The 24,710-nt window shown below is 42.4% G+C and overlaps 1 protein-coding gene across 1 annotated transcript in view; it reads left to right on the forward strand.

The window, feature by feature from the left end:
- The window catches only part of EXTL3 (exostosin like glycosyltransferase 3), a 45,257-nt gene extending 31,786 nt beyond the window's left edge, over positions 1–13,471 (forward strand). Inside the window, exons 4-5 of the mRNA XM_021698937.2 lie at positions 1,052–1,180; positions 10,312–13,471. Coding sequence (XP_021554612.1) covers positions 1,052–1,180; positions 10,312–10,521 — 339 coding nt within the window. The 3' untranslated portion in view covers positions 10,522–13,471. The remainder of the gene's footprint in view (positions 1–1,051; positions 1,181–10,311) is intronic.
- Positions 13,472–24,710: the final 11,239 nt, after the last annotated feature.

Consider the following 24,710-nt stretch of genomic DNA (forward strand, 5'->3'; position numbering starts at 1 on the left):
CTGTGGTATAAATATTTTTAGCATGGCTGATTTCAAGTTATAGATATGAGTCACTGAACTTGGAGTTGGAAAGGGATGGGCAGTTCTATAGTATTTTCACCATACAGATATGATAGACATAAATAACTTCAAGATAATAGTAAAATGTAATAAACAATGGTAAAATGAAGCTAATTAAGTGATGTGCTTTAGCTACTTATTGGTTTTTAATATAGCTTATTTAATTTTAAGTTTATGTAATTATATTTTTAATAATGGCTATTTTTTGTAACAAGCTCACAAAATTCCTAAATAGTCTCATAAAATTCCTGAAAATTTAGCAGTTGACATTCATTAGCAGATGTGAACCAGCTTTAGCACACCATTTTGTGGGCCTTTCAGGACATTTTAAGAACATAGGCCTTTACTCTGAGTGAGATGAAAAACCGCTGAGGTTTGGAGTGACATGTTCAGTTGCACTTGTGTTTGAACATGGTCACTCTGCTGTGCATAGAATGGACTGGAGGGAAGAAAATATGGGAGCAGGGAAACTGTTTAGGAGACTATATGAATAATCAGGCAAAAGATGATGGTGGCTTGGAGCAGGGAGTAGCCAGTGGCAGTGGTTAAGAAGTGATCAGATTCTAGAATCCATAAGCGGAGGAACTGAGGGATTGGATTTTTATGGCTCTGTAACCAGGCTTTCCCCTCACTTATCCCTTATTGTCACAGATAGAATGCTGTTCATCTGAACCACTGTCTGACCTAATTTGATAAATCTTCATATTGTTGTAAAATCACTGAGGTGCCATGGACCTCAAAAGGGGGATGATAATGGCAATTTGGGTGGGTCAATTATTTATTGCAGAAGATCTGCCTTGTAGGATGTTTAGCATCCCTGGCCCCAACTCCCTAAATAAAGGGAGTGGTGATTCCTCTAATGATCGTCACACCCAACCTCCTCCCCACCCCTCCTCTTCCTAACAGCCCCTAGATCCATGTATATTTTGGCTGAAAGCCAAAGAACTGTGGCCTCTAACAGAGTATGTGATTCTTTTTCTACCCCTGACAGTATTATGCCTACCTGTATTCTTACGTGATGCCCCAGGCCATCCGAGATATGGTGGATGAATACATCAACTGTGAGGACATTGCCATGAACTTCCTTGTCTCCCACATCACCCGGAAACCCCCCATCAAGGTGAGGGTCCCAGTACTTACGGGACTGGGGGTGCATGCATACTTAATTCACTTATTTTGCTGTAATGCAGTATGAAACTCATCATACCTCAGAGTCCTCATCTGTAATTGTCTTTGGGTTAAATGAGTTGTTAATATAGGGACTCTTAACTACTAAGGCGTAAATGGACAGAACTCAGAGGGTTTGGAACTTGGATGGGAAACATGTTACATCTTAATTTTCGCTAATCTCTAACGGATTTAGCATTTCCATCAGTTAGGAAACATGTGACAATTCCTAAGAGTATTTGCAGTAACTGATTTGTCACCAGTAGAATTCATAGATATTTTCATATCACATTACTTTTGTTCCTACATCTTAAAGTATTATTTATGTCCATCAGTGCTTTAAAATTACTGTGTTTTCCATAGACCCATGGCACAAGAAATTTAAGGTTTCTGAGTTAATCTGTGTAAAGACATTTACTTAAAAACAAAACCACAGGTGCCCTCAGAATTCTAGAAATTTGAGTTCTGTCTTTGTCTTTGAGCTAGTGAATATATGTGACCAGAATATAATAATTTCATACTCAGTGTACAGAAAGACCAGTTACATCACCTTCTATGTCATCATTGCAGGTTGGAGACAAATGAAAGCTCTTCTGGTGGGGATTAGGGTAGGCCTGGTAAGGACCTTGCAGCAGTTAATACTTGAGAATCTGTTTGTCAGTTCCAACTAATTGTATCTATGACTATGGTCTGTCAGTATTTATGTGATGGAGTCATACCTGATGTCCTTAGGGTTAATAAGCTGATTAAGATCTTATTATTGTTAAAAAGGCATATTATTTAATTTTATAAAATAACAAGTTTACCTCCATGTATATCATAAATAATAATTAGGTGGATATTTCATTCTTCTTATATTTTGAAGGTAAGTTATAGATGAAGTAACCACCAGCCTATGCTAATGATACTCAAATCATATCTTTAGTGGTAGTAGAGCGGTAAACAGAAGACATTGGGTCCACGCAACAAAGCATAAAAAGAGAGAAAAGCAGTTGGGGGCCTTATGCATTCATTTATACCTAATCAAACCTTTTCAACCAAGTATAGCTTGGCATTATAACTTAACTTCTGATTACCCCATAGTTTTTTCTATTTCTGGGCCTTCTGCTAAAGTCTCACAAAAGAAAAATAATTAGCAAAATAATGCACCAATTTTTTTAAGCTGTGATTAATTGTTATGATTATATAAAAGTGTAGTGTGTTTCCCAGGTGCAGTGATGGCTATTAAAATAAATAAATATTAAAATATTTGTTTTCATTTTATGTGATGTTAAATGAAAAGCCCACTTCCTTATAAACTTTAAGGTAGGGAGACAGGGGTCTTAGAAAGAAATTAATGATCGGTGCAATTTTCTTTTCTTTCTTTATCCTTTCTTATGTAGCCAGGGACTAAGCTTCATCCAAGATGTATGCTTCTATTTATACTTCCCTAGTAGATCAGAAGACATTATCCATGAAAATTTAAAGTATCTGAGTGATTAGGTGCCTAATAATATCATCAGTCACCTGAAGCACTCACAGACATGATGAATTTTTCATCCTTATTAAAGTGTGTTTGTCTACCATATTATTAGGCCGGTGTTTCATTAGTCAAACCATCTCTTCAGTGTAGAGAGTAAAACAGAAATATTTTGCACATAGCATACATGATCCTAACCAAGTGAAAACTTGAAAAATGAGTATTCTCTGTGAATTTTCTCAATCTTATGGGAATATAAGAAGAGTTCAACTCAAGATTAGGATGACTTTTTATTTTATTTATTTATTTTAAAAGATTTTATTTATTTACTTGACAGAGAGAGGGGACACAAGCAGGGGGAGTGGGAGAGGAGAAGCATGCTTCCCGCTGAGCAGGGAGCCCGATGTGGGGCTCGATCCCAGGACTCTGGGATCACAACCCGAGCCGAAGGCAGACGCTTAACTACTGAGCCACACAGGAACCCCAGGATGACTTTTTAAAATCAAAAGCTCAATAGGGGCGCCTGGGTGGCTCTGTCGGTTAAGCATCCAACTCTTGATCTCAGCTCAGGTCTTGATCTCAGGGTCATGAGTTCAAGCCCTGCACTAGACTCCATGCTGGGTGTGGAGCCTACGTTTAAAAAAAAAAAAAAAAAAAAGAGCTCAACAAATTAAGAATGTCTTCAAATTCTGAGTCCAGTTATGTACTATAGAACCAGTTTGAGCTAAATATTTTAATTAATTTACCTAATTTTACCAGGTATTTATACTATTTTATGTTCTAAAATAGTCATTCTTTTTTTTGCTTTAACTACTTCAAATTTTCACTATCAAACTATATTCTCTCCCTTGTTATGATTAAGAAGGTGTGACTGTTCTATGTGATTAGCAGTGTTCTTTCAAAAATGTTAATGTCTTCACAGTACTGAGTAAATAGAGAACAGGGAGTTAATTTCATATTATTGGTTTGAATAATGTTATCTTTTAAGAAGGAGAAAGATCTAGAATGTAAACAGGCTTCATTGAGAACAAAGGATTTCAAAACTCAGTAAGCATTTAGAAGACGGGTGGCTTAGGTGATAAGGAAGTAGAGGGAGGCAGCATAAGTACACATCTTAATTCTCTGGTAAAGGAGGTTCTCAACATCTATTCAAGGATTTTCCTTACTGTTACTGTGCATGACACTAATACTTCTCTTAGACTGAATAACCTGGAACATTCCCACATAAAATATAATCCATGGTATTGGTTAGGTAAATGTTTAAACTTCTTTTTATAGTTTAGCTGTTGCTTTATCTTTCTTAATTCCTTTCTTTGTATGTTTTATTATGTAATACAGTTTTCTATAATATATAAGTATATATACAAAAATATATATAAATGTACTTTATAAATACACTGGGGTTGCAGTGTCAAAATTTTTTTTACTGATGGGACACATGATTAGAAACCACTGCTTCAGTGAAAACAGTATATCTTTTTGTGTCAAATGAAATCATTTGCAAGGTAAGGGACTTTTCCCCTGTGGTTGGATGCTGGCATCTGGGATGAGGAGAAAGATTGTTAGGTATAGGGAGGACGAAGGAGAATACCATACATAGATGCTGTTTGATAATATCCTTCTCTTGACAAATTCTTGACAGGGAGGATAGTGGGAAGAGTGGTAACTCATTGTTCCCTGTAAACCACAGGAGTCCTGTGAGAACTGGAGAAGTGGGGAGTCTGGTGGGAGTGAGAGGGAGAAGTAGGGAGCCTCGTGGGTTCCTTCACAGAGACTGCTACTGCGGAAGTCCTGACTCCCTCAAACTTGCGGCTGCGTGGTGAGCTGCCCTTGGGGCACTGACCAGTGCGCTCCCCTGTTTCAACTCTGGAGACCCGGGTTCTGATGGCTCTTACTGGCTATATATGTGATGTTTACTCTTTAGCTAAAAATTATGGGATGGGCCATTGAATCTTCATTTTTTCCTCAGTTTATGATAGTAATAATCACTTTTAAATTATTTGGGCAAAAGTAGATGTATTCAGAAAGAAATAAAAGTTACTCAGGCCTAGGGGCACTTGGGTGGCTTAGTCAGTTAAACATCTGCCTTCAGCTCAGGTCATGATCCCAGGGTCCTGGGATGGAGTCCTGCATCGGGCTCCCTGCTCTGCGGGGAGTCTGCTTCTGCCTCTCCCTCTGCCCCTCTCCCTGCTTGTGCGCTGTTACTCTCACTCTCTCTAATAAATAAATAAAATCTTAAAAAAAATTACTCAGGCCTTTTGGCATATTTCTTTTGGTTCTGTGGTTCCCTGTCTGTGGTGGTAGCTTTTTTGTCTTTATTTTTTTTATTTTTTTTTATTTTTTAAAATGTTTTATTTATTTATTCATGAGAGTCAGAGAGAGAGAGAGAGAGGCAGAGGCAGAGGGAGAAGCAGGCTCCCCACCTAGCAGGGAGCCCGATGCGGGACTCGATCCAGGACCCTGGGATCATGACCTGAGCCGAAGGCAGACGCTTAACCATCTGAGCCACCCAGGCGCCCTATCTTTATTTTTTTTAAATATGTACTTTTTTTGTAGTCTGCTTTTAAAGTTAACAGTAAATTTTCTGGTTCTGGCAATATTGTGGACTAGGTAACCTAAAATACCATGTTTTTAGTGTTCACATAACAAACTTTTTTTCAATGTATAGTTGGGCTTATTTAATAAGTAATAAAGTAAGATAATTGCCAGAAAGGAAGGGGGAACTAAAAATCAGAGTGGCAAACATGTAATGTGTCACTGGGGCTCCTTGGGTGGGGTGCTGTTAATTTATCTTCTAGAGGCTTGTGTTTTATCACTCATGTGAGAAAAGGGTGAAGAACCTTTGGGCAGAGAATTGGAACTGAGATCTACCTGTTGGCCCAGGAAGATGGCAGGCAACTTGTTTATTTTAACCTGGATTTTGGAGGGTAGTGGGGGGAAACTATAGATTGAGAATTTTAAGTAGTCTGAGCTTTCATGGGTTTGGAGACTCATGCTATATGAAAATTAGACCTAGCCATTGATATCCTTTGACTATTTGACAGAATAAGACCAAAAATTGCTATCAAGAGACATTCCTCACCTCAAGCCACATAGGACACCCACAGGTAGAACCTCATTGAAGATGAGCTTGAAATCTGAAAGTACCAGTCACATGAGGGGACAGGCGACCCTGAGCAAGAGTTAACAGATACGACAAAAAGTAAGGTTAGCTCCCCAAGAATTCCAAATAATCAAACCATTGGCTAGAATAAAGTAGGTTTTAAATGACTAGAAATAAAGACTAAGGAATTGAAAACATAAAGACTAAGGAATTGAAAACATAAAAAGCAACAAATTACTAAGAAAAAAAAGAACAAGCGGATTTGAAAAACCTAACTAGAACTAAGGTAATGAAAATTAGAATTACTAAAACGGAAATCTCTGTGAATGGGATAAAAAGACCAGACTTAGCTGAAGAGAAAGTTAATCAGCTAGAAGATAAAAAAGTTTCCGAGAAAGAATTTCAGAGATATGCAGAGGTAGAAAATAAGAAAGAGGTTAAGAGGCACAGAGGATATAAGGAGAAGGTCCAACATGGAACCAAGAAGGGAGGAATAGAGAGGATAAGGGACAGGCAATTTTGAAAAAGAGAATGTGAGAAATTTCTAGACTTTATTAAAAACATGAACATTATAGCAGATATTATACTTAATGGTGAAACTTTAGAAGATTCCCATTCGAGTCAATATAAGGGGAGATAATCCACTAAACAAATGGGGATAGAGACCATGTCCACGTTCATGGACAAAGACCCTGTATTGTCAGAATAGCAGTTCTCCTCAAATCCAAAGTTTCAGTGTAACGCTAATCAAAAGCCTATTAGGATGTCTTTGCTTTGGTGTGGAACTTGACAGACTTCCCCAATTCGTATGGAAAGGCAAAGGACCAGAGTAGCCAAGGGACTAGTGAGGAAGATGTGTACTTGTCACAGATCACGACGTGGTAGGAGCTCAGACAATGCGATGTCAGCACAGGGATGACAGACAGACCAGGGGCACAAAGTGGAGGTTAGACACAGATCCATGCATATTTGGAAACTCGACATACAATATTTACAAGTGAGGGCTGGGATAATTGGTTATCCATATGAAAAAGAAAGTAAGGAATTTTAAGAAATAAGAAGTGCAAAATATAGAGGAAAAGACTGATTGGTTTGAATACATTAAAATAAAAAACTTTGTTCAACAAAATTCAATATACGAAAAAACAAGCCACACACTGGGATGTCAATGCCTATAAATGACAAAGAATTGACACCCAGAATAAAGAATTTCCAAATGAGAAAAAGAGTAGATGGATTGATCTAAGAATATATCTACATTACAGAACCAGCACTGCAGATCACTGAGGTCTGGATGAACTGAGCGTGTAATGCAAACTAGTTATGAGGAAAAAATGAAATTGGGTTCCTGTCTTATACCATACACAGAATCATGTCCAAAATGATTAACGATTTAAATACAAAAGGGCAAAACCTAAAACTTTGGAAAAGTGTGAAGGACGGCATTTTTAAGACTTTGGGGCAGTGAAAATTAATGAACTGTAGCCGCAAGCATCAACACTGACTAAGCTCACATACACTGTTTTTAAAAAGCTAACTGCAGAGGGATGCTTATGGTTTGGTTTCATTTACCTAAAGTCTAAAACATGCCAGTCATTTAGGGATAAATGCACATATGGTAAAATCACTTTTTTAAAGCGGGGAGGGGAAGGGAAGTTTGAAAACAAAATTCAGGATAGCAATTTCTATGGAGGGAAGATGCACGATGGGATTATGGGATTGTGGGTACTGAAAATGTTAGACTTTCTTATTTTTACACGGGTGTTTAAAGACAGGTATATATTTAAAGGATTCTATATGTCTATACATACAGGAAGTATTTATATATTTGAAACACTTGCTTACTACTGATTTACAACGTATGAATGAAATGTTTTTAAAAAAGGGAAGACTATAACAAACATGCATACCCAATAGTTTTGCCGAATATTAACATTTTGCCCTGTGTCAGATTATATATGTTTCTTCTTTTTTTAAAAGAAACTTGGGACACCTGGGTGGCTCAGTTGGTTAAGGGTCTGACTCGATCTCAGCTCAGGTCTTGATCTCAGGGTCATGAGTTCAAGCCCCGCATTGGGCTGCATGCTGGGCGTGGAGCCTACTTAAAAAAAAATAAAAAAGAAAAAAAATAAATTAAAAAATTATAAATAGAGTAAATGTCTAATATCACCCTCCCCCCATCCATTCCTCTCACGTGAGGTCATGGGGTATATGTACCTTCAATTATACTTGATAATACCCAACTTTCTTCAAAATAGATCCACCAGTGTATATACTCACCGGCACTGTATAATAGTTGCAGTTTCTCCACATCCTGACGTTTGGTACGGCCACACTTCCATTTTTGCCTATCTGATGGGTATAAGCTGTATCCCACTGTTTTCATTTACGTTTGCCTGGTTATTACGGAGGTTGAGCGTCTTCCCCGCATTCTTGAGTCATTCCCCCGCACCGCGGCCACTGGAGGGAGGGCAGGGCGAGGAGGACGCTGGGTTCCTGCAGGCAGGAGAGCTCGGCTGGCGGAATGACAGCGCGTCAAGGTCTTTTTTCTCTTGCAGGATCAGTTTTGCCTCTTTTTGAACTTCATCTAAATGGAATCATACAGTATCTCTTCTCCATGTCTCTCAATCTTGCTTTCCTATATTTTAAAGCTTTCAGTCAGTATTTTCTATTCTGGGTAATAATTTTAGTATACTTTTCCTCACTAATTTTCTCTTCACATCCATCCATTGTCTGATTTAATTCAGTATGCTTTTCATTCCTATTCTATTTGGTTCTTTTTCATATCCACTAGGACTTTTTTTTTTTTTTTTAAAGATTTTTATTTATCTGACAGAGAGACAGCGAGAGAGGGAAACACAAGCAGGGGGAGAGGGAGAGGGAGAAGCAGACTCCCCGCTGAGCAGGGAGCCCGATGCGGGGCTCGATCCCAGGACCTGGGATCATGACCTGAGCCGAAGGCAGACGCTTAACGACTGAGCCACCCAGGCGCCCCTCCACTAGGACTTTTTTGAGAGTCCCTTCTTTCTTTATCAAACTTTAAGTAGTCTTTCAAAATTTCAGGGCACATATACACTTACTGTTCTAGTTACCAACTGAGAATCCTGCGATTTTGGGGTTTTGGGGTCTGATTCTGTTGTTTCTGCAGATTCTCCCGCATGTGGCTCATTCCCTTTTTTGTGACTTTTGATTGTGAAATCATATTCTTTGGGATTTTACTTATAGAATTTCTAGGAGGCCTGAATTTATACCTGAGAGGATTTGGATTTGCTTCTTCCACGTACCCTGGGTCAGTAGCTACTTGAGACCTGTTTAAATTAGCATCTTTTCAGGACACACAGGTAACAAACCCTAGCCTCAGGTGGGTGAGGGCCAGTGTGTGGTTATACATTCTTACAGGTGATGTTTCTTCTTCCACTTAGAGCTAAGACTGGGAAGAAGACAGCTTTCTGTGGAGCTGCCTCCAACCTGTGCAGCCTTCCACCGGGTCCTGGTGTTTAAAAAATCTCCAGTAAAGTTTTGTGGCTCTTGCCTCCCCAGCCCGTTAAAAACCAAAGCTCCTGGCTATCTCATTGGATTCAGGCTTTTTCATTATTTTGGCCTCTGAGGGTTTAATTTCTTTCTTTACATTTCTTTTCCTTTCTTTCATTACTCTCTCTAAAGAGTTAGTTTACATAGTTCATCCTGCATTTTCAGGTATTCTCTGCTAAGGGAGTTTTTATGTTCTTTGGTCTGCCACATTGCTGGTAGTGAAGCTGTGGTATTCTTCTTTTTTTTTTTTTTTTAAGATTTTTTTTTTTTTTTTAAATTTGAGAGAGAGAGAAAGAGAGAGAGCACATGAGAGGGGGGAGGGTCAGAGGGAGAAGCAGACCCCCCGCTGAGCAGGGAGCCCGATGCGGGACTCGATCCAAGGACTCCAGGATCATGACCTGAGCCAAAGGCAGTCGCTTAACCAACTGAGCCACCCAGGTGCCCTGGTATTATTCTTTATACTCTTCTAATTGCTTGAAATTTCATCAGCATCATCATAACTACTACTACTGCTGCTACTATAATATAACCACTTTGCCATGTCTTCAGATATAATTTTCCTAAATATCTTTTCTAGTGGATGTGTAGTATTTCATAATTATTTAACTGGTCCCCTTTTGATGGGCACTTTTCCAGTATTTTGCTACTAAAAACATTGATGAAATGAACACCTTTAGACCTACATCTTGCTGTGCGACCCAGATAAATGCTAGAGGTTGAGTTACTGAGACAAGTAATGCTAAACCTTTTCAGGCTTTTGATATCTACCGTTTAGGTCATTTGGAAAGAGCACCCTTTCCAGCGATACAGCTACAGATGTGGCAGGAAGGGAGCCGAGGCTCTGGCTTCTGACTCCCCCAGGGGTGAACGTGGCCACCTGCGGTCAGTGCCTTCCCTGGCAAAATGGACACGGCGGATTGGTGAGGTGGCAGGATTTCTGTCTGTCCTGGTCCCTGCGGTTCTCACTGTGCTCTTTCTTCCCTGTTCCCAGGTGACCTCTCGGTGGACCTTCCGATGCCCAGGATGCCCTCAGGCCCTGTCACACGATGATTCCCACTTTCATGAGCGGCACAAATGTATCAACTTTTTTGTCAAGGTGTATGGCTATATGCCCCTACTGTACACTCAATTCAGGGTGGACTCTGTGCTCTTCAAGACCCGCCTGCCCCACGACAAGACCAAGTGCTTCAAATTCATCTAGGGGCATTGCAAGTTTTGGGGAGAGGATGAGCAGAGTGGGGGAGACGGTTCCTAAGGTTCCTAGACGTTGAAGGGCGTCAGGGCCACCCGCTGGGCGGGTGGCCCAAACCGTCTGCTGGGAGAGGTGGCGGAAAGAGTGGAAAGGAAATAGCCTTCTTAAAGTCGGCCACACTGGGCCTGGAACCCTGGTCGGAGGACACGGGGGTTCCCTACACAGGGCACTGACTGATAGCTTACACTGAGGATCATGGGGACTCCGGGGAGTCACTCACGCAGTTCATAAGCCCAGGACAGCTGGTTTGTGGTTTTTAAATTCAGTAACAACTATTATTATTATTTAAAAGAAAGTTTCAGATTTGCCATTCGAGGCTTATTTATATATATGTGTGTATATATATGTATATATATATGCACACACATTCTCACATACATATACATATACATATATATATAGATAGATAGATTTGGGGGGCAGTTTGAGATTTCTGCCTGTTTCACAAAGTGAGGGACCCACTGAGTTTCCTGATGTTCTGTACGTTGGTGGAGATGGATCCTGGCCTTATGGTATCTGGCTCATCCTTAAAGATCATCTCTGTATTCCCCAGGGCATCTGTGTGCAGAAACAAGAAAGGGCAGGCTTGGCCCTCCTAGGGGTCCCTGGATGAGATAAGCCCTCTTGGTTTGTTTCTTTCTCCATCTGTTGCCAACTGGTGATCTGGAGCTTGCGACCTCCTGTTGCTTGAGTCCGTGGGGAGACCTGCACCTTTGGGAACAGCGGGGCTTCCCTGTGCTGGATTGAGTGTTTTTGAGGATTCATCGCTAGGTCAAGCTGTCCCAGAACTTGTCCTTGCGCACCCATTCTCTCCCGTTTGAAAGAGAAGAATGAGGAAGGAGTGAGACCTGAAGACAGTGCTCCCAGATGGCTCTTTTTGTTCGGCTCTCCTTTTGAAACACACGTTGTGCTTTGGCTTCAGGCTTTCCTGGAAGTTCTCTCTCATGTAAGAGAACAGAACTGGCAGGCCGCACCTCCAGCTGTGATCTGAAGTGGTCTGCAGGTTGGCCTGCTCTCTCTGGCATAGAATGAGCGAGCATCCTTTGTGGACCCCCACCCGGCTGGCCGGGAAGTCTTACAGCAAGGCGCCTGCCTTGGGATAAATACCTTGGTGAAATTCACCTTCCCTCCACCTTTGTCTGGACCTGTGCCCTATGTTACCTGTAGTTTTTAGATCCCTCATGCCAGGTTGTCCCAGGACCCCCTGAGATTTGGTATGTGCCAGAATGATAAGAAGATAGGCTCCAGTCCGGCCTGAGATCCCACAGGCATTCATACACCACTTTGCACTCTGGGTTTACATTTCTCTTCCCTGGCTGAAATGGAAATAAGCTAATTTTTTTTTTTTGGTGGTGGTGGTGGCAGTAGGAGAACCGAAGAGGGTGTCGGTGGCATCTGGCAGGGATTTAACCCATGACTTCTACCATTTTCCTGGACCCCACTTTCTTGCAGTGAAGTTGAACACAGGTGGTTTCCCACAGCTGGACAAAAGCTCAGGTCTGTCCTGGTCATGTACATGCCTTAAGCCAGTTCCGTCTTCCCCAGACCTTGACACCCTGTGCTTCTCTTTCTTGGGGGCACATTCTCCTCTGACCCGTCTGTCTCAGTGGGTCTCTTTAAGTATCATTTTGAAGCCAGGTTCTGTCCTGTAGCTCCCACCCAGGTAGAGGGCTAGCTGGACCTGAAGGACCTCTCCTTATTGGCACACAAGACCAGGGCTGCTCCCAGGGCTTGTGGCCTCCAGAGGTTCCCACTGGCATCTTCTTGTCGCTCTCCTACAGAGGCAGCTACCCAGGAAATCCAATTTTGCTTCTCAGCAGCCCAGCAAAGGGGTCCAGACTCCCTGCACCCTAACTTTCTAACTGCCCTTTCCTTGACTCCTAACTTTATTCCTTTTAGCAGTAGCCTTCTTCCCTCTGGGGAGCCAAAGAGTGTGGTGTTTTGAGCTATATATGTGGCTGCTATTTTTATCTCGTTTATTTTAATGTGAGGAACTCACAAACTGGCTTTCAGTGGGACCCAGTGAGAAAAGCGCAGTCTGTGTTAGGACCCCCTGTCGCGGAGCCAGGCTGGTGGGTCCCCGAATGCTGTTGGGAGATCCAGGAGTAGCCGAGTGGCCTGAGATTCTGGATGACATCAACGTCTACTGCAGGGAGGGTTATGGTGTCAGAGCCGACAACAAGGCGAGCGCTATTTGGACCTAACAGGACACTAACTGAGGGACTCCAAGCAGCAGGCTCTGCTGGACACTGGCCATGTGCCTAAGGGACGCCGCTCAGGAGCAAGAGGCCGGGCAGTCAGACCTTTTACGTTGCTCGGTTAGGCGCTCCTGGAGAGTGACTGCTATTTAATGCGAGGTGGCCGCGGGGAGGCCCAGCCACACGCTTCGAATGCCCTCGATGCCCATCTGTCCCGTTGGGAAACTCAGACGGCCTGTACACCACGTGACTGGGACTCCTCTGCAACACGCGAACGGCTCTGCGGGCTCACGTGGATTTCCCCGGCTGTCCGCAGGTCACCCCTTGTCACCTGGGCCCAGGACGTCCTCGTCCCCAGCTAGCCAGTTTGCTCTTCACCCCAGGAGGCACTCCCCTAGGTGAGAGCGTCCCCAAGGTGCTCCTGGGGCCGTCTGAGCGTCTGCGCCGCTGACGGTGGTTTTCCGCGCGGTGCGCGCCGCTCCTCGAGCCCAGGCCTGCGTGGCCGGCGGGGTCCTGGCTGGGCGGGTGGGAGCCCCTCCTCGGCCGCGGCCTGTGCGTGTGCGCAGGCGGCTCCTGGTTTGAAATGATGCCGTTTTGCAGGGGGAAGCTCTTTGATGTCCATGCCATGTCCATCCCACCCCCTTTTCCAGTCATGAGCACAATAGTCTTATGTTGGATTTTTGTAAAAAAAATAAAAATAAATGGAGACTTTAACTCAAGCAGTGTGGAGGTCCTTTGTGATTTTCTTCTGCAGGGACAGAAGAGTGACCCGAGAGAAGGGGCCTGCCAGATTGTGGGCAGCCAGCTGCCCCCCCCATAAAGGTTTTGGGCTGCGTGATACGGTCTTGGAGCAGCCTGCGTGCTTGAACCCGCGTGATGCTGTCTGTAAACATGAGCAGACGTGGGCAGCCTTGCTTGGGCCCATTTGTGGGATCAGTCGTTTGATGACATAGGAATTTAGGTGTCCTTTACCTGATGTGAGTGGGATGTAGGATGGCATGTGCCACATCCTCCCTCCTTCCTTGTTTCATGGTAATTTTAAAAATGTGTGTGTGGCGTGGTGCTGGGGAGCTAGTGTGTTTCGATCTCAAAGAGAGGTGGAAGTTACCATAACCAGTGCGAGGCGTCTGCAGTTTGGCCCCCAGTAGAAATGAACGCTGACTGGGGTGAGGTACGGAGAGTTTCTCAGCGGCTCTTCCTGCATTCCACGTGTCTTAGCGCCAGCTCATTGTGGGAGGCTCTGGACGCACTGGCTGCAGGAAGCCTTCCCTGGCCAGAAGCCACTGCCTGCCGCCGGCCGGTCTCCCGTTCCAGCAGCTCGCCCAGCCCGGCGGCCCCGCGCATGCTAAGCCGCTTGAGAGCAGGGCACAGTCAGTGCGGAATGGTTTTTTGATGAATGAAAGACTTGACAAAATATCCAAAGAGGGTCACATGGGAATCCTAGCGGGCAACAAGCTGAATGGTAACCGGGACCGTAGTGCTTTTGGAATAGAGCTGATGTGGTATTATCAGAGAGTTAAAGAAGCCTGGCACACACTGGCTGAGAAGTCTTATTTTTATTTTTTAAATCTTCATTGACAAAGGAAGACAAGAGAGCATGCCAAGGAGAATTAAAGACACAATGGATCCCAGAAGACATCATCAATGGGTGGGAAGCCTGACCATAGGGCCAGGTCTGGTTTGTTATTAAATTTCCCCTGTTTCTTGATTTGTTTTGGTTTGTTGGTTTATTTTTCAAGTTTTTATTTAAATTCCAGTTAGTAAACTCTTGACTTGTTTTAATTCAGCAAATGGTTTTATCTTTCTCGATTTGGCTTCGTATTTGTGAAAGTACAAATCCTGGTCATATTGCAGGGTTGTCGTGTTAGGGTTTAAACTATTTAGATTCTATTTATTTAAAGAGTTGGTCCCAATATTTCATCATGAAAAATTAAGTATATTATTTATAGTATAAACCCATATACCTAGCAACCATTTTACTGTACTTGCTTTGTCGCTCTCTCTGTATCCATCCCCCTATCCATCTATCCGTCCTTCTATTCACCCTTTTATCCATCCTATTTTTGGCACATTTCTAAGTGAATTATGACATTAATATACTTCCTTCCAAATACATAAGCACATATATTATTAACTGGAGGTCAATATTAGTTTCTATGTGATTAATATAAGATTTAAATATTTATACCCTGAAGTGCACAAATCTTAAGTGTACATTCTTTTGAGTTTTGACCAATGTATCTACCTGTGTAATCCTATGCCCTATCAAGATACAGAACATTACTGGGGTGCCTGGGTGGCTCAGTCGGTTAAGCATCTGCCCAGGGTCCTGGGATCGAGCCCCGCATCGGGCTCCCTGCTCAGTGGGGAATCTGCTTCTCCCTCTGCCCCTTCCCTCCACTTGTGCTCTCTCTCTGGCTCGCTCTCTCTCAAATAAAATCTTTTTAAAAAGAAAAAGAACATTACTGTCAAACCAGAAAGTTCCCTATGTTCCTTCCTGGTCAATCTCCGCCTCCACCCCTTAGAGAAAACCAGTGATTTGATTTTGTTTTTTTTTCACATTGGATTTGTTTTCCCTTTTCTAGAATTTCATATAAATGGTGTCATACAGTTTTTACTCTTTTGTGCCAGGATTCTAGAAACTCAGCATATTTTTGAGATCAACCCAATGTTGTGTTTATTAGTGATTTGTTCCTTTTATTGTTGGGTAGTACTCCCTCGTACGGCAACATCTGTCCATTCTGTTGCTAGGCACTTGGGCTGTTTCCATTTTGGGCTATCAGGAATAAAACTGCCATTACTATTCATGTCCAGGTCTTTTTGTGGATTTATCATTTTCTCTCAGGTAAATACCCAGGAGTGAAATTGTGTGACAGAGAAGGTAGGTATAATACACATTTAGTTTTATTTAAAAAAACTGCTGGACCTTTTCCCAAAGTGATTGTACCCATTCTGTACAACAACCGAAAATGTTTTGAGTTCCAGTTACTCACATCCTCACCAATCTATGCTGTCGTCAGTCTCTTTAGTCATTCTGGTGGGTGAGTAATGGTATCTCATAGTTTCCATGTGCATTTCCCTGAAGACTAATGACATTAAGCACCTTTCTACATGCTTTGTATGTATTTCCTCTGTAAAGTATCTGGGCAGATTTTTTTGCCTATTAAAAAAGTTTGTCTTTTTTTTTTTTGTATTGCTTAAAAAATACATTTTTAACAGATTTTCTTTTTTTTGAGTGTTTTAGGTTTACAGAAAAATTGAGTGGAAAAGTAATTTCTTCTCTCTCTTACCCTCAGTATTATCTTGCATTAGTGGGGCACATTTGTGACAATTGATAAGCCAGTGTGGACATATTAACTAAAGTCCTAGCTTATGTTAGGGTTCATTCTTTGTGCAGTATATTTGGTGGGTTTTGACAAAAGTATGATGACCTGTGTCCACTATTATAATATTCTACGGAAGTTTCACTGTCCTCAGAATCCTCTGTGCTCTACCTGCTCTTTGCTTCCGACCCCTGGCAGCCACTGATATTTTTACTGTCTCCATAGTTTTACCTTTTCCAGAATGTCATCTGATTGAAATTGTATAGTATGTAGCCTTCACATATGGGCCTCTTCCACTCAGCAATGTGAATGTCAGTTTCCTCCATCTTTTTGTGGTTCGATAGCCCATTTCTTTTCGTTGCCGAATAATATTCCATTGTATGGGTGTATTGTCTTTTTATTGTTGATACTAGCCCATCGTCAGATATACGTATTACACATATTTCCCCCATTTTGTGGTTTGCCTATCCATTTTCTTGATATCTTCTGATGAGCAGGAGCTTGTAATTTTGATATGGTCTAATTTATAATGTTTTCTCTTAGTTATTGCTTTCTATAACTCAAGAAAGCCATGCCACAAGTTCTAAAGATCTTCTCTATGTTTTCCACTAAAAGCTTTATGGTGTTAGCTCTTATACTTTGGTCTAAGATCTTTTTTTTTTTAAATGTTTCCTGAACTTTTTTATTCATGGGACTCTTTTTTCTCAGGGAACATCTGATAGCACTGGTATGTTCCCTGGATCCCACTTCTCTCCTAGATGATAAACTCCTAGAAGGCAAGGGACTGTAGTTGGTATTTCTTCATTATCTCACAGTACTTGGTTGCTGACTGATTTTAAGGTGATCTTATAGCAAGAGCAGGACATTTGAGTGTTAGTTCTTCTGTGTCAGTGTTTTATAAAAGATAAGTTTTGTGGGTGTTTATAAACACTGAGAAAACCAGAGGTTTTTTTGTTTTTTTTTTTTTTAAAGATTTTATTTATTTATTTGAGACAGAATGAGAGACAGAGAGCATAGTAGGGAAGAGGGTCAGAGGGAGAAGCAGACTCCCTGCTGAGCAGGGAGCCCGATGTGGGACTTGATCCCGGGACTCCAGGATCATGACCTGAGCCGAAGGCAGTCGCTTAACCAACTGAGCCACCCAGGCGCCCTTGTTTTTGTTTTTTAAAGAACAGGCTAAAATAAAGACGTTCTATGTAAGATCTTGTGCATTAATTTGACATCTGTACCAGGACTGAGTGGAAAGTGCCTTCTTCAACAGATCATTTTTGGAGGAATAGAAAGTCGCCATCATTTAGCAGATTTTATATGCTGGGTCTAAACATCTGTCCAAAAAACAAAACTCCCATTGGAATATTATCAGCCAAATTTTCAAGTGTTATTCTACTTTATTCATTGACTTAAAAAAAAATAATTAAAATGGGGCCCCTTGGTGGCATAGTTCATTTGAGCGTCCGACTCTTGGTTTCGACTCAGGTGGTGATCTCAGGGTCATGAGATCGAGCCCCATGTCAGGCTCCACGTCTCAGTGTGGAGTCTGCTTAGACTCTCTCTCCCTCTCTCTCTGCCCCTCCCCTGCTCCTAAAAAAAAAAAAAAATCTTCAAAAGAATCAGGTTAGTACTCAGGATAGAATTATCTTCCTTCCTTCCTTCCCTCCCTTCCTTCCAAGATTTTATTTACTTATTTGACAGAGAAAGAGAGAGCACAAGCAGGGGAAGTGGCAGGTAGAGGGAGAAGCAGGCTCCCTGCTAAGCAAGGAGCCCAACTCGGGACCTGATCCCGGGACCCTGGGATCATGACACGAGCTGAAGGCAGAAGCTTAACCGACTGAGCCACCCAGGCACCCCTAGAATTGTCTTTCGTATATAATCAAGAAAAAAAATGCACCTCTCTTTTGGTGAGGTGGTTGTCTGTCCTGGGGGAGTTAGCCAGCAAAGCCACTGGGGGAATGGGTAGTGGGGCTGACTTAAAGTAATAGTACTGCACATCTCACTTGCTTCTTACACTCAGAAGAGGGGCGCCTGGGTGGCTCTGTTGGTTGAGTGTCTGAATCTTGATCTCAAGGTCATGAGTTCAAGCCGGGCACTGGGCTCCACGCTGGCCATGGAGCCTACTTAAAAAGGAGAAGAAATAGAAGAAACATCATCCCTTCTCATCTTTGCAAAAGCAATGAAGTAAGAACACAGGTGTGTCTGAAAGACCATAGACAGCCATACTCCAATTTCATTTTAACAATATGCTTGCATTAAATGCTTAAAGATGAGCATTCTTGCCTTGAAAAATCTCTAGTTTGCTATTTAAATCACCAGAGGGACAACTCTTTGACATAAAATAATTTTGCCAGTCAAGGGCCAATGAGGCAACAAAAAACACACTAGTTACTTTAACAAAGAGAATATAAATAGAGTTTTAGAAAAAACAAAACATTTTGTCTCATACCAAGACATGTGGGAAGAAGTTCCACAATCTGAACCAAAGTTCAGCGCAAAGACATGGTTTATACTTAGAACAAAAGAGTAGCAATTTATCTAGTTTCAACCCCGGGACAAAGTGAGTGATTAAGAAGGTTTTTCACTGTTGACATTTGGACTGGATGATTCGTTACTGTGGGGGGGTGGGGGGGGACCTGCGCAGTATCGGTGGCCTCGACCCACTAGATGCCCCTAGTGCCCCTTCCATCCCACTCCAGTCATCTCCAGACTCTGTCAAATGTCCCACGGGGAGCAAAATTACCCCCAGTTGAGAACCATTGGTTTAGGTCATGTTACCTTTAAATTTACAGGAAAAGGAAAGGAACCAAGTTCACAACGAGCTTTATGGATCACTACACATAAATATATATTCTAGCACAAGCAACTCTGCCCACACAAAACACAGCCACAAATCCTATTTTAGATCAAATTACTACAGAGCACCTACAATGGTATTGACCTGTGCAGTTAGTATGATAGCCACTAGCCTGATATCCGTATTGAGCACTTGAAACATGGCCAGTGTGAACAGAGATGTGCTGTGTAAGTGTAAAATTCACCCTGGATGTCAAAGATGAAGTCCCCAAAACATAATACTCTTTTGTATTGATTATATGCTAAAATAATATAATTTTGAACATAATGAGTTGCTTAAAATAAACTTTTTTAAAATATAAAAAACTTAAAATTAGTAAAATTAATTTTAGTTATTTCTTTTTGATTTTTTAATAATTTTATGTATAGGGGCGCCTGGGTGGCTCAGTTGGTTAAGCGACTGCCTTCGGCTCAGGTCATGATCCTGGAGTCCCTGGATCGAGTCCCGCATCGGGCTCCCTGCTCGGCAGGGAGTCTGCTTCTCCCTCTGACCCTAACCCCTCTCATGTGCTCTCTCTCATTCTCTGTCTTAAATAAATAAATAAAATCTTAAAAAAAAATAATAATTTTATGTATATAAAATTATACATGTGGCTTTTATTTATGGATTGCACTGTATCTCTATTGGGCAGTGCTGGGTCTAGAATCACAGGTACCGCTATTCAACCTTACTCTAACTTCTGAGAAACTCTGGACATCAGGTTTAACAGGCATATCGTCTTGGAAGACAAGTTACCACCAATGCCAACTCAGGCATACATGAAGTTTATGACTGTTAGAATGTGTCGTTCAAGGTATGAGATTGTTGTTTTTTTTTAAAGATTTTATTCATTTATTTGACAGAGAAAGAGCACAAGAAGGGGGAGCGGCAGGTGGAGGGAGAAGGAGAAGCAGGCTCCTCAGTGAACGGGGAGCCCGACATGGGGCTTGATCCCAGGACCCTGGGATCATGACCTGAGCCAAAGGCAGACGCTTAACCGACTAAGCCACCCAGGCGCCCCCAAGGTATGAGATTTTTAATCAGGCCACTTAAAGGCAAATCCAACCCATGGCAAGATTATCATGAGAGGACACACACCCAAAATTTGGTTGTTGAAGATTTAACAATGAAAATGGCTATCGATGTTCTTAGGGAATTCAAACTTCCCCTTAGTCTAATACTTCTTTTGTTGCATAATATCACTCTCAAAAAGTTACTGTTAAAAGTAGCGTATCCTGGGCGCCTGGGTGGCTCAGTTGGTTAAGCGACTGCTTTCGGCTCAGGTCATGATTCCGGAGTCCTGGGATCGAGTCCCACATCGGGCTCCCTGCTCAGCGGGGAGTCTGCTTCTCCCCCTGACCCTATCCCCTCTCATGCTGTTTCTCTCTCTCTCTCTCTCTCTCTCTCTTGCTCTCAAATAAATAAATAAATAAATAAAATTAAAAGTAGCGTATCCTTGGATTTTATAGTGTTTGCTATTTGAAAACATTAAGTACATTTGTCTAAGTATTACTTCCTATGTTTTTCACAAAAGCCCTTGGATATAATTAGGGAAAATTACTTACATATTGAAAATATAGCCCAGGGCGCCTGGGTGGCTCAGTTGGTTAAGCGACTGCCTTCGGCTCAGGTCATGATCCTGGAGTCCCGGGATCGAGTCCCACATCAGGCTCCCTGCTGAGCAGGGTGTCTGCTTCTCCCTCTGACCCTCTTCCCTCTCGTGCTCTCTCTCTCATTCTCTCTCTCTCAAATAAATAAATAAAATCTAAAAAAAAAAAAAAAAAAAAGAAAATATAGCCCAAATTTTGTTTCCAGGAGGAAGATTTTGGCCCCAACGCCCTACATTCTTCCTACAAATGAGTGCAGTTGGTCTGTGTTTAGACTCCACTTTTATGTATTTGCAAATTTCCCTATACTCTTTTCTAATCAGAAGGAAAACAGGCCAGGGTGCCTGGGTGGCTCCTTCAGCTAAGCATCTGACTCCTGATTTTGGCTCAGGTCATGATCTCCGGGCCATGAGATCAAATTCCACACCTGGCTCTGTGCTGGGCATGGAGCCTGCTGAATTAAGATTCTCTCTCTCCCTCTCCCTCAGCCTCTGCCCCTCCCCTCTAAAAAGAAAAAAAAAAAAGGAAAACAGGCATGCATGCTTTAAAGTATTTAGAAAACAACTTAAAAGTTATTTATTTTTTTAAAGATTTTATTTATTTATTTGAGAGAGAGAGAATGAGAGAGAGAACACATGAGAGGGGTTAGGGTCAGAGGGAGAAGCAGACTCTCCGCCAAGCAGGGAGCCCGATGCGGGACTCGATCCAGGGACTCCAGGATCATGACCTGAGCCGAAGGCAGTCACTTAACCAACTGAGCCACCCAGGCGCCCACAACCTAAAAGTTCTTAAGTTGTTAAATGTCTTCCAAATCTGACATAACCAAGGGCTTCTGTTATTCATGTTTATTTATAAATGATTCCTACGTAACACGATTTCTACAAAGACACTGCAAACTAGGAATCCGGGCGAGTCCGGGGCTACCCCTGCCGGACTCTAGTGCCACTCTCCCTGGAACTTGGCTTTCCTCCCTTACTGCAATTACTTACTCTCTGCTCCTCTAGGCTGCGAGTGCATCTTCAAGGTAGATGTTGTCTCGTACTCTTTTCCCCAGAGCACCAGAGGAACTTGTTCGTTGGAGGGTCGAACTTTAAAGTCCTTTTCTAGCTCTGAAACCGAGCAATTCTGTCTCCACAAGTGATAATCATTTAAATATCCCCCGATGTATGATGGTTTGACTTAAGATTTTTCTTAAATGCTGTGAAAGCGTTATACATTCAATAGAAGCCACTTGGAATTCTGAATTTTGATCTTTTCCCATGCAAGTCACACACAGTACCGTGCTCCCCAGATGCTGGGCAGTGGCGGTGAGCGGCAGCTCCCAGTCAGCCCTACAGCGGGAGTAAGCAATGACACACAGAATTATTCTGTCACTACAGGTGCCTTGGGTGGCTCAGGAGGTCAAGCCTCGGACTCTTGATTTTGGCTCAGGTCATGACCACAGAGCCCGAATGAGATCTGAGATCACAGGAGACTGAGCCTCACCTTGGGCTCTGCGCTGGGCCTGGAGCCTGCTTAAGATTCTCTCTCTCCCTCTCCCTCTGCCCCTCCCTCCCCGCCGGTGTTCTCTCTCTAAAACAGAACAAAACAAACAAAAAAAACAACAAAAGAAATTCTTCTGTACCTATACAACCATTCCGTTTTTCACTTCCAGTACAGTGTTCAATAAACTACAAGAGATATTCAAAACTTTTTACAACATAGGCCTTGTGGTTAGATGATTTTGCCCAACTGTAGGCTAAGAAGTGATCTGAGCACATTTAACGTCAACTAGGCTAAGCTCTGGAGGTTAGGTATATTAAGTGCACTTTCAACTTACCGTTATTTTCAATTTACAGTGGTAGTTTAATCTGGAGGTAACCCAATCGTCAATCAAGGAAGATCTGAACTTAGTGATGTACATTTCGATGAAATAAACTATGCACCTGACCTAACACATAACAGCGCTCCATTACAGCAATAATCATTACAACTAAGGTGAACTCACCAGGGCAGCCCAACAGACTCTAGCGAGTCTAGATTCAGCGCAACCCACACCAAGCATCGTGCTTTCTTTAGAAGCCAAGGCTTCAACTACAATACCTTTTCCAAAACTCTGTCAAAACCGGGGACACAGGTTCATCAATTTCATCAGCTCTAGCAGATTCTGTGTCAAGCGGCTCATCGTGGACCCTTGCGGCTTCTGGGCACGATGCAAGAAGGAACTCTGGGCGAGCCGGGAGCCCCGAAGTTCGGGAAGGAGCAAGGACAAGCAGGGCAAAGAAACCTGAGTCTGTCCTCTCCACGCACTGGGCGCTCCGGGTCTGGCTGGCTCGGGCTCTGACCTGCTGCCGCCTTGGGTCTAGGATCTATCTCAAATTAATTTTGGTGGTATCGAGTGTAGTGGTCAATGTTCTGATTTTCTATTATGAATGTCTAGTCATTCTAACACCATTTGTTAAAGACTTTCTTTTCTCTATTGAATTGCTTTGGGGCCTTTGTTGAAAATGCAGCGACTGTGTGAGTGTGGGTACTTCTGAGCTCTCTCTTCTGTCCCGCCGACTTGTCAGTCCTTGTTGCTAGCTCTGTCCTGGCTGGATTCCTGCAGCTCTCCACTTAGTCTTCAAGGAAGCAGAAGTTCACCAACTTGTTCACTGTTCTCAAGATTGCTTTGGGTTTTATTGTAGTTACTTTGTAGTTCTATAAATACATTTGAGGGTTAGTTAATTTCTTGTAAAAAACCTAGAATTAAAATATTTTCGGGTGCCTGGGTGGCTCAGTCGTTAAGCGTCTGCCTTCAGCTCAGGTCATGGTCTTGGGGTCCTGGGATCGAGCCCCGCATCGGGCTCCTTGCTCAGCGGGAAGCCTGCTTCTCCCTCTCCCACTCCCCCTGCTGTGTTCCCTCTCTCGCTGTGTCTCTGTCAAATAAATAAATACAATCTTTAAAAATAAAATAAAAAATCTTTAAAAAATATTTTCATTCTGGTAAAACTTAAGGTAACTTAAAAATGACCTTTTAACCTATTTTTTTTTAAAAAGATTTTATTTATTTATTTGACAGAGAGAGACACAGTGAGAGAGGGAACACAAGCAGGGGGAGTGGGAGAGGGAGAAGCAGGCCTCCTGCTGAGCAGGGAGCCCGACACGGGGCTCGATCCCAGGACCCTGGGATCATGACCTGAGCCGAAGACAGACGCTTAACGACTGAGCCACCCAGGTGCCCCCTTTTAACTTATTTTTATGTGCACAGTTCATTTACCTCAAAGATACAAATGTAGGGATCCGAAGGGGTATGTGCACCCTGATGTTTATAGCAGCAATGTCCACAATAGCCAAACTATGGAAAGAGCCCAGATGTCCATCGACTGATGAATGGATAAAGATGTGGTGTATATATACACAATGGAATATTATGCAGCCATCAAAAAAAAAATGAAATCTTGCCATTTGCAACAACATGGATGGAGCCTGAGGGTATTCTAAGCGAAATAAGTCTATCAGAGAAAGACAATTATCATATAATCTCACCGATATGTGGCATTTAAGAAACAAGGCAGAGGATCATAAGGGAAGAGAGGAAAAAGTGAAACAAGATGAAACCAGAGAAGGGAGACAAACCATAAGAGACTCTAATCTCGGGAAACAAACTGAGGGCTGCTGGAGTGGAGGGGGGTGGGAGGGATGGGTGGCTGGGTGATGGACATTGGGGAGGGTATGTGCTATGGTGAGCGCTGTGAATTGTGTAAGACTAATGAATCACAGACCTGTACCCCTGAAACAAATAATACATTATATGTTAATAAAAATTTTGTACAGATCAGACCTCACCTCAACAAATGTTGTAAAAAACATTTTCAAGCCTTAAAAAAAAAAAAATCAATTCCCTGAAGTAAATTACTAAGTCATAGGATATATGCATTTCTATTTTTAAGCTATTGATCAATTGTTCTACAACATGTAATAATTTACATGTCTCAGAAATATGAATAAAAATGACAATGTGTTTAAAAAAATGCACAATTCAGTGGTGTTAAGCACACTCACAGTGTGTGACCGTCACCACCAGCAATTCCGGGGCTTTCTCATCTTCCCCACAGGAAGTCTGTGCCCGTTAAACAACAGCTCCCTGTTCTTCACTCCCGTCAGTCCCTGACAACCTCGGTGTTGTCTCCATGAATTTGTCTATTCTGGACATTCATGTAAA

This window comes from Neomonachus schauinslandi, chromosome 2, assembly GCF_002201575.2.
Source record: "Neomonachus schauinslandi chromosome 2, ASM220157v2, whole genome shotgun sequence".
In the NCBI taxonomy this organism is placed as follows: domain Eukaryota; kingdom Metazoa; phylum Chordata; class Mammalia; order Carnivora; family Phocidae; genus Neomonachus; species Neomonachus schauinslandi.